The sequence below is a fragment of the Pterocles gutturalis genome, unplaced genomic scaffold (assembly GCF_000699245.1).
Source record: "Pterocles gutturalis isolate BGI_N339 unplaced genomic scaffold, ASM69924v1 scaffold8489, whole genome shotgun sequence".
Classification (NCBI taxonomy): domain Eukaryota; kingdom Metazoa; phylum Chordata; class Aves; order Pterocliformes; family Pteroclidae; genus Pterocles; species Pterocles gutturalis.
The window spans coordinates 15,939-27,115 of record NW_010130581.1 but is presented as its reverse complement, the minus strand read 5'-3'; the positions used below and the strand labels follow the sequence as shown (position 1 = coordinate 27,115).

Below are 11,177 nucleotides of genomic sequence, written 5' to 3'. Positions count from 1 at the left end.
ATGCTCAGAGGAGAAAGTAGAGAATGCAGGACATTGGGTATTCAGCATAGCTCCCAGCTGGGACAGAAGATATTATTTCCATGTCGATAGTAGAATTAGTTCTGCAGTGACTATAATTTTACTCATCTATATTGAAGTGTATCTCAAAAAATGACAAGAAACCACAATGGTCCTTTTTTTATATAAAAGGATAAATAGAGCATTTTATTAACACTTTTTGCAGCAACAAAAGTGACACAGTCCACATCTTTTTCATTAAACACAGCAAAAGCTATGGTCACATTTTACATCACTTTGAGGCACAAAGCGAAATATTTTTTTCTTAAGGTCAAGGTATGATTTGCATTAAAAAAAAAGGAGAAGAAACAATCCTCAAGTTGTATATTGCGGTAGCAGGGTTTCCAATCACTAGCACAATACAATGAACAGACCAAGAGTCCAGAATGGATTATTACATACAATAATAATCATTGGATTGAATTAAGAAATGGATCATTGTTGTCGTTTTAGAGTATTAAGAAGTGGTCTGGTGTTGCTAACTTCAGTTTGGTTCAGTTTGCTTTAATCCCAACAACCCCAAATATATACAACAAGCTAAATGAAGGTTAATATATAGTCTAGAAGATTATGCACTTCATAATGCATTGCACTTATTGCTTGGTACACTAATGTTGCAGTCACTGTTGAGTTATGCTAAAAAGACAAGCGTGATGCTTGTTGGCTTCTTTCAACCCAACACTAGTTATTTGCCACTTTGGTTTGTTGTGAGTTTATATGTTACTCGCATTCAGTGTCCATCATTATTAGGTTTAATTGAAAGACAAATACATTTTTTATTTCTGGGATTTCTAAAATAGCAACATTTTCTATAGTTACAGTATCTTCAATAAACTTATATCTATGTATACAACTGTGGCACGATGTGTAAAAATATGAAAGCTATTAAGGGAAGAATAAGGGTTAAATTATTCTCTGTTTCTTCTATTGGCTTCAAAATATTCTGCAAAAGAAATACAACCTTTTCCATAGGGCTACTTGCTCATAGTAAATTTCTCTTTGGAATTTTGTAAAAGACTATATCTTTTTCTAGGTTATATTGTTTTTTTCTCTCTCTCTAAAGACACCAGTACAAAGCTGGAATATACTGCAAAGAAAAGAATAATAAAGCTTGTTTTTTTATAAAGGGATTTGACAGTCTGCATGAAAAGTCAGACTTAACATGATATATTGTTTTTATATTAGTTGATAAGTGCAGGGGAGAACATGACAATGCCTATAATTTCATAGGATTCTGTAAAGAATAGAACTAAGAATTTGTGCCCAAGCATTCAGTATAAAACTCCTAAATAATTCCTTTATTCATCACAGAGTAGCCTGCAGCATGTAATCACAATAAACATACAATATGCCCTATTTGTTCTTTAGGCTTGATACAATTTCCACTAAAGGAACTGGATCAATCCTCCGTAAATGCCTAGGACTCAACCTTTCTTCTTTAAGAAAGCTCTTGTCTTAGGCTAAACACACAATTCCTACATTGCACTGAGTAAACGTGTGTATTTAACACAATCTCTTTCAATACAGTGTAACAAATATATAAGTGCATTTTTAATGATCAAGTAATTTTGGCTTTCTAAAAAGAGCATTAGATGTGCCAACTTGGTTGCTTAGTTGTGCTTTAATCCTCAGTTATGAGTTTTAGCTCTTGTATACTGTAAGTATCTAATTGCCTCTATAGTTTTTACCAGTAAACCCTTAAAACTCTAATGTTTATAGAACAAATATAACCTAATGAAAGTGATGACATGTCACAACTCATACAGATTGCACTTTATGGATTTTTTTTTTTTTTTACAGTAAGACCTTCCTGTTTGATATGTGTTTACATGTTTATACCACATTTTATTTTTGTGTGCAAACAATCACAATGAATTTAATCACAAACACTACAAAATATACCCAATATTTAGGTTTGTTATGAATAATCTCCCTCCTTGTAGTTGTATGAGTCTTGTACTTCCTCTTGTACAAATTCCTCTTTTTTCTCCCAGCCATTAGGCCAGCCACCGTTGACCTGGGTTGTAGCACCATAAGACTTGGTGGTACCATAATTTACATAATTCTGAGTAATGTCCCCTGTCTCTTCAGCAAGTTCATCTTCATGAATAAAGCCACATTTCTCTTCACTTGTCTGTTCAGGGTCTGCCCAAGGTTGTTTCTCTCCTGAAGCAAATATGCCATAGAAGATAACACCTCCGTAATGAACTAAAGCAGCGATGAGGAAGACATACTGCCACTCTTCACGTGTCTGTAAAGGAGAAATTTGCTGTCAGACTAGTGCATAGACTCATCTCAGTCTTCTGAGCTGAAAGATTTAAATTAGGGTTTGAGGCTGTGATAGCACAGCTAAAACTTCTAAGCGTCCAGTTTTGAAATATTTGTATCCTTCTTCCTTTGAAAAAGGTTCATTAGCCTACAAAAGCGTTGACCTAGTCAGCATATTGTGAAGCATGCTTCAAATTTGCAAGTTCCTGGACGCTATCCCCTAGAGGTCCCAGCCTCTAATATGGATATTGTAGCACATTGGACTATGGAAAGGTCTTTTTCTTGAAACTAATAGTATTGAACTGGAAGATTTGAACAGTGTATTGCCATTTACCTTATTCTTTGTCATTGCTCCGACGATTATAGGGCAAACCATTCCAGACAAGGTCCCGACTCCATTAGAAATCCCCATTAAGATGCTGGCATACCTCGGGGCAATGTCTAAGTGGTTGACATTGAATCCTGCAATACAAAGGTCAGCAAACACTCATACCAAAAGCAGTGCATTGCTTCAGTTCTGAAAATTAATGCTATCACTTGACAATTTTACTATGACATAGTTGGGCTGTTTAATTGCATTTCTTTTCCTCTAAAAGGTTTAAAGGATTAAATATTCCTAGAGAGGCTCTGGGTTTTAATTTTCTCTTATTATTATTATTATGTTATAAAAGGGTGCATTTTATTATTATTATAATATTATAAAAGGGTACAAAATATATTCTCTTCCCAAAACCGCAGTCTTTAAAAAAAATCCCAGTAGTGACTGTGGAGTAGAGACCCCAGAAGATATTTAGGCATGAAGAAAGTTCATATTTCCACAGTGTCATTAATGAACATTTCATGCCGTAAATAATTCTTCTTCCAGCTTCTACCACTTCCCTTTCCTGTTGCCCACATTTTAATTTTTGTCACGCAGACCAGCAGAAGGGAGTTCCCTGCTGTTCTTGAGTGGTAAAAGAAAGGGAGTAAAAAGCTAGTATCTATAAATGATTTATTAATTATTTTTATTTTGTTCTCTTGCATTTCCAGCAGCTTAATTCTGTTCAAATTTATGCAGTAACTATTTAAATAATTGTGGAAGAAAAACATGCTTCTCTGAAGTGACAGAACTCGGTGTCCCCAAAATAAGGACAGATACCAAATCTTTGGACACAGAATAATAACAAAAAGGGAAAAGGCAGGCAATGTGATATGGATAGCTGTTAGAGAAAGTGAATACACTTTTCCAGTTGTACAAAACAGGCATGATACCCTGCAGAATGCGTGGGATGAAAGACAGTTTTGATTAAGCAGAGTTTAGATGTTTGGCACAAAAGGAAAGAGAGCCTGTTTTAGCCATAAGGAAGCAGCATGGGAGAGGATGCTAACATCACAGTGGGAAAACAAGGGAAGGCCAGGTGACTTGTGCTTGGGAAAGGCAAAGGCAAAGGGGTGATATGGCAGCAGGAAAGGAGAAGAGCTGAATTTGAAATCAGAAAAAAATTGCTAGTAATTAGGCCCCAAAGTAAGAAAAAAATGCAATACTAAGAAAGCATTAACTACTATACAGTAGAAAAAACCATTAGAAGGCCTATATCTAAACAAAAATACGTAAATTTAGGTATCTTTGTATAATACCAGTCCATTGGTGTTGTGTGTTTGATGTCAAGAAAAATCTATGGTGTACATTAGCACCTCACTGAAAAGAAAATCAAATTATCTGCAAATGAATATGGAAAAGATTGAAGTATTTCAACAAAAATAATCTAATATAGAAGATGTGGTACGGATTGTACTTTCCTTAGTAATGATCATAAATAGTGCCATTTGGAATGCTGTTTATATTTTTTTAATTTACTGTCAATGAATAAAAACCAAATGAGATGTTCTAACTCTTAAGATAAAATAATTTCCCAATACCAGGAAGATACTCTTACCAGATATGGCAAACCCACTAAAGCCGACAGCAAGCACTAAGAATGAAATAGCCACTCCTTTACTGTGAGAATATCCCACCACAAGAAGAAGAGTTGCTTCCATACCAAAACCTGGGAAAATCATAAAGAAAACAAGACATCAGATTCCATTCCCTCTGAAATATTGTAGGCTTTAGGATACGGTAATATTTCATAGGAAGGCAGAGGCAGAACGTTACTTCAGAGTGGAATATAGTCAGGTATTTCTTTCATCCCTAAAAAACAGATGTTCTTGCTATGTCATATAATCCTCATTTTATTCTCTGTATGCTAACTCGTTACTTCCTGTCAGTTTTAAGATGAAAAGAAATCTTTGTGATTTGGTTAGGTCATTGCAGCCAGCCCTAATGGGAATATACGCTTCACCTGCTTATGAATTTTGCAGCTCTTATCACAGCCAGGAGTCAGCTTACGTGACTTTAACCTCTCAGAAGTCAGATATGTAATCTCAGGTAGCTGTCTGGGCTCTCTTAACACAGAGGATGTTTGCACGAGGAACTAAGATTCAGTGGGTAGCTGAAGGTGGGGAAACTAACCCGCAATGCTCATCTGGTTCTTTAACAGTCTAAATCCTTTTCCAAATACAAACATCTGTCTTGACATTGGGAACAAGAAGAACTGTGTTTACTTTTATTTAGTAACTACACCTGTAATACACAAAAAATGCTCTGAGTATTGCTTCATAAGTGCATAAAACCATGCAGTATGTTTACACTGTATAGCATGTTATATGGATGTTGAATCTGTACAAGAAACTTTTTAATAAAATAGGAAGACTTACCTCCACAGTTCATTATCTTTCTCACAGTAGTGGTTGAAAGAATCTGCTTGCTTCTTAAAAAGTCTGCAATTTGTCCCCCAATAGGAACAATAATTGTCATCACTAAATGCGGCACAGCAGATAAGATACCCACCTAAAATAATCATTAGAAGTAGCAAAGTATAAACTGTAAGAAAATATTGATTCTTCATTTTCTGTAGCATTCAGCAACTAATTCATTGATTCTCTTCCATTCAGGCTATGCTCTAGAACTAAAAATCTTAACTTGGTTTATTAAATGAACAAAACTGGTGATCTTAAGTTGTCACTGCATTTTCTGAATAGCAGACGGAGTTTTTAAGAATCTCTGATGCCATGACACTTTTTGTTTATAGATTGTTTTCACAGTTTATATTTAAGCTAGTGGCTTTTTTTCCTCTGAATTTTAGTCCCTCTGTCCTTTCTGCCACCTGCGATCCCCTATCGACATAACTGCCTCGCAGGTAGCTTGGTTTAGCACTCATGGCATTCTGTTCTAATAGGGAATTCTGGTCATTGTGGATATCTGAAAAAGTGTTTAAGCACAGGGGTTTTGCAGAATTCCTGTCTGAGCAGTGTGTCAGCTGGCCTGATGTGTGACTTGAGTTACACCATTGTGCAGAGCAGACAGGAGCCATGAGAACAAAAAGAAAGCAAGAGTTCTCTACCCTTCAATTAAAGTTGTGAAAACATCTGTTTCACTGCAGTTCATATATGTGGTGACTATATTGTGACAGCTAGCTTCGTGTTAGTAGATGTTTCTCCCAATAATCCAGATAGTAACTAGGAGGTAACCATCGCAGTTCCTGCTTCGAGGTGTTCCTGACTAAATGACAACTGTTAATTTCTCAGCATCCATATCCACAGGAGATGAAAACTGACTTTGCTGCCATTGTTACAAAGCTCTGCATTTCTTTGAATACATTCTGAGAAAAATCTTCTAGAGCAAAATTATGAGATTAACTCTATAGGACACGACTGTTCTTATTGCATGCACAACAGGTTATGTTTCAAGCAAAACCAAGCTGCTTAAAATAACTTCAGCTAAAGACAGAAGCCCATTTTTCAGTGTAGGATGGCATTACAAAAGTTTGACAATACTCCATAATACAGCAACACTTTGGAAGCTGCTCATCTAACTGTGACTTACACTACAACTGAGGGTGACTTAATACCTCATGGAACAGCATCAAAAAAATACAGGTGTCTCAAAAACACAAGCCCCATCGCTTTCGCAAGAAGGAAATCTGTATTCATGGAAAGCTTACTGCACACTGCAAAGGCTTGTCTGCATGTATCCATACCCACATCACAGGTCTGAGCACAATTCATATGAATTGTGTGGAACCTTAAATCATCCCTAGGTCTCATATTTTGCCACCATCTCTTTCGCTTCTTAAGTGAAGAAGGGGAGCAGTTCTCACCACATTAAGGGCAGATATAGAACGGTGAGAAATTGTACTGTCCTTCCTAAAACTAGGTGGCCCTGCTTTGCAAAGTGCACCTGGAAAAATGGAACCAGTTGTCAGGGATTTCTTTACGGCTTCAGGGGGGTCTTGCATCCCCTGGGGTGTCAGGGACAGAAGTGGAACAGGTCTCTCGGTACCTTTCTAACACCTTGCATGATCTGGTTTCAAGCCCTTAACTGTAGGTCTTTCTGCAATATGGCCTCAGGCAGATCATTGCTAAATCTCATCCTGCCTTCATCTTCCCTATCCAATCCTTTATCATTCTTACTTTACTCATGTGTGCTGGTCAAGGGAACAGTAACTGGGAGCGATAAGATTTGTAAACCCATTACAAAGATGCAGAACGCTTTTCTTTCCTCCTCCTAGCAAATACCACAAATGTAGCTCTGATGTTTACTTAATTAAGATAAAAGCTTTACATGAGTTTTACATACCTTGCTTATTTCAAATCCAAACACTTCCTCAAAGTACGCAGGCTGACTAATAAGCAGCAAGTAAAAAGTCCAGCTTCTACAGAAGTTTGCAACAATTATTGCATAGACTGGCATAGATGTAAAAAATTTCCTCCATGGAGTTTTGTATTTCTGAAATGTAGAAAGGGGGATGTGGTCAACATTTTGATCATTACCAACTCCTAATCTTATCTTTTCCTATCTGTTATTTTTACCCATACTCTACCAAGGTCATATATGCACAGCTTTATGTATCTGAGTTCCAATTACTTCAATTATCATAAAGTATGTGCATCCAAGTTTGGATGATAAAAATGTCATTTTAAAACATAAGCAAGTAAAGATTACTGTAAAATGCACAAGCGGAGAAGCACAGTGATACTTAGCTGTATCACAACATTTGTGCGCAAGTGCCATTATCTCGGTCATAGAGACATAAACATACTAAGTCCAAAAGAATATTGAGTCTTTAAAAGACAATGTTGCTGTATCTGAGGCAACAGTCATATTTTATACTGTAATTGCACTATTTCATCCAGATTTATTTAAAGCGTGTATTTTTAGCATTTAAATACTAATCCCAGAATTCTAAATTTTTTTTTCTTGTCAAACCTCAGCTGAAACTGCTGGGTCAATAGATTTTTTTGTTTGTTTATTGTATTTTTAAAATGAATTGCATAATGAAAAAAACAAGACAGATGGACAGAGCTACAGTCCTTCTGAGTCCCAGCACCTGTCCGTGAGCCCAGGGTTCTGCCCATCTGTGTTGATCCAAATACAGGATCTAGATCCAGATGAGTGTTTGAAAATCACTGCACCAAGGATTCAGGCTGAATTTGGTGTACTGTTGATTTAAATACTGGCTTTTCTTCAAAGAAAAAGAGCCCATGGATGGATGTATACAATACCTTCTATACCTATTAAATGACACTTAAGTGACAGCTAAGGATTAAGTGTGACTTAAGTAATGAGAAGCCAGCCAGAAAACCTAAGTTGATACTATGGGAATTGTTTGAAACATGATTTTCTCTCTTAAAGAAGAAGGGTGCTCGATTTTTGTTGTTGTTGTTTTATTTGAGTTTTTTGGGGTTTCCTTACTGTCTCATAGGAAATAAATGTATGAGTAATGTTCTTACTTCCATTGCACCTAGGAGGTTGGCACTCTCTCCAATGCTTTCTTCTATGTATCTCCTCTCTTCATCCGTGATCGTAGGATGCTTTGCAGGACTCTCATATGAAACCAAAAGCCAAAACATATACCAGACTATACCAAAGCTCCCTTTGGAAGGGAAAGAAAAACTTTAAAAAGAAATGTAAAGCAGCAAACAAGGAAAAAATCTGTGAACAATTATAACAAATTTACATGGCAGTTGTTGTTAATGCTTCTCTACTGAGTTGTTCTAACAGAGAGTCGGATCTTGCAAACAATATTTGCACAAAATACATGCAGAGCTGGACCACAGTAAAGCCTTCTCATTTACATAATGATTGCGTCATAAGTGAATATTCACTGGTATTTTAACATCAATTTGTACGGTGGAATGCAGTGAAACAGCTTCCATTTCCTTTCACCAGACTGTAAATGAAGCTCCATTCTGCTTTAGGCCACTGTTATTCCATTACTGCACTCATTTTTTTACTTGCAAAATACAAGATTGAGGCATTGTTTTCAACATAGCAATGTGCTTCCTGAGTGGTTTATTAAATTTCTATCAGGTTTCCCCCTAGTTCGCTTCAGTTTTACACTTCAGAATGAACTCCTTTTGGACATTCTTTTTTATCAGTGTAAGCTGAGGCAGCACAACTAGTGTGAATGAAGTTATGCAGGTCTTCAGATAAAAATCAGGACATCTTAGTCAGGGCAGGTACTCTAAACTTACAGTTGTATAAATGAAAGAGCAAAGTTCCATGATCTGAGATTCTATAGATTTGCATAGCGGTTTGCACTACTTGTACTAGAATTTATGACGGTTTCACCACGAACTAGCTTCTGTTGTTATTTAATAATCTCATTTTCCTGCTCTCTCCTTTAAATGCTCTTCTTTCATTGTCCTTTTCTCTAGATTGTATTTTTAGCTTTATGGACCCACTTCTCTCTTTTGTTTTCTTTGTCCTCTTAACAGTAGCTTTTATATTTTTAGAAAGGGTAGAGTAAGGTCATACAATATTGGAGTGAGATGAGCAAAAGTGCGTACCGTACACATAGAACACAGAAGACCACCCAGTATATTGCACTAGAATTCCCGCTAAAGGCATTGCGATAACAGCTCCTGCATAGGAACCTACAAAACAAGACGTGGGGACGAAAAGGGAGAAAAATTCAGTCTCAAAATACATTTAGGTTACAAATAAAAGGAAGATAAAAAGAGAAAGTTACTTACCACAAAAGGAAGTGGTTGCTAACCTACTTCTTTCTAATGGGGGGGCCCACTTGCTCCAAATACCGTGGCAGGCAGGGTAGGTGACCCCCTGGGGAATGGGTGTGCCACAGGTTAGCTAATGTTGGTCAATCATTCAGTGCATTGTCTTTGCATGATTGTTTTTAATTGTTACAAACAAGAAGTTGAGAATACTTTGCATTTCTACAGCAGTCTGAACACAGCCATAGAAAAACTTCTGTTAACTTTGAAATGGGTTTTGTATATCACTCCAAGTCATTAAAGAGGCCTTATGAAGCAGATACAAAAGATAATTATTTCCTTTTGCTCCCCCTCCCCCTCCAAGGAAAGAATTGTGAAGAATTAAAATGAAAGGATCTTAATGCGCGAGTACCAGAGTCAGAGGAAGGATGAAAACACAGACCCTCTGGAATCTTTCTAGTGCTGGGCTCATTTCACCAACCCTCAGTTTGAGTGGCCTTCTAACTTTTTTTGGTCTAACATTCAAAGTAGAATTTAGGAAATACAGATTACTGTTCCACTGCTCTAAACCTAGAAAATAAAATCAATAAGATCTTAAAAATATGTTAAGAGGGAAGTTTTCACTGTCTTTGTCTTTAATGAACCTTCTCGAGCACTTAAAGCAAGTAAGAGAATGACGTTAGAAAAAAAAAAGTCATTGCATACTGCAGTGTTGAACTTTTAGAAAAGGTAATATGGAATACACAGTATTCCTGCACAGGCAGATCACTTTTCAGGAATGGATCCAGATTTATACACAGATGCTTTAAGAACTTGATTGATGGTTACCTAACTTCCAGGCACACTCTGTACCCCTTTTGGATTCTTTCTGTACAATGAAGTGCACGAGTTAAGATCAGTTCATGCAACAGAAGTGTGTAGCCCTGAGGGACAATGAACCAGCAATCACAGCCCTAAAAATCTGTCTTTCAGTAAAAAAACAAATAAACAAATAAATAAACTTAGAAGGCAGACTCAATTTTTTTCTCTTTTAATCTAGGTTAAATCTCTCATTCATTCCAACAAGAGCGGGGTCAGGGCCTATGATAGAAGCTTAATTCTTTATTGTAGACTTAATCTGTGAGGCTGGACAGCAAATAACTGTTGAGAACGGCACCAGTACAGGATTTCAGTGAACTTGCAATGTTAAATACATATCTCACTGGCTTCTCAGCAAGGAAAAACTTTGCTATGTAATTTTACAGATGAAGGAAAACCAAATAGCTGTAATTCATACATTGAAATCCATTACACTGCAAATCAGTGACAAACTGAAAGCAGTTTTTATTTTCCTCTGGAAGGTTACAGTTGCTAATTAAAAGCTAACAAGCATCTGTCACATTTACTGGTTATTTTACAGTTTTTCCATACCTCTACAAGGCCTTGCAAGATCCTAACGAAGATGACACACCCATAGTGCACCCTGGCTGCAGATGGTATTAACATGTTGAGGGAGGATGTCAGCAGTATAGCAGCACCAAATACTCTGCAAAGGTGAAAAAAATAAAAAAAAAAAAAAAAAAAAGAAAGGAAGTAACCATCAGTGTTATTCCAGCTGACTTATTCCACATATGCTCACATATCAATAGAGATGTATTTAAACACATGTTCTTTATGTAGGGAATACCCTAACTGCTGGACTGGATTAGTGTCTACTTCCATCTAGTGTAATAACCTGTCTGATAAGACCCAGACCAAACATGGACATATACATCTAGTTAGCACAATTTCCTAAGGAAATACGTCTTGCGCAATCACAGGTATGATCTTACTCTCCC

At 36.7% G+C, this 11,177-nt stretch overlaps 1 protein-coding gene across 1 annotated transcript; it reads right to left on the bottom strand.

The window, feature by feature from the left end:
• Positions 1-830: 830 nt before the first annotated feature.
• SLC17A6 (solute carrier family 17 (vesicular glutamate transporter), member 6) lies at positions 831-10,885 on the bottom strand (the record flags this gene model as incomplete). Its single annotated transcript, XM_010080264.1, has 9 exons — positions 831-2,308; positions 2,660-2,787; positions 4,242-4,352; positions 5,062-5,194; positions 6,983-7,132; positions 8,137-8,279; positions 9,196-9,282; positions 9,382-9,469; positions 10,771-10,885. Coding segments are annotated over 9 exons (1,288 nt in total), but the record flags the coding sequence as incomplete, so codon positions are not given.
• Positions 10,886-11,177: the final 292 nt, after the last annotated feature.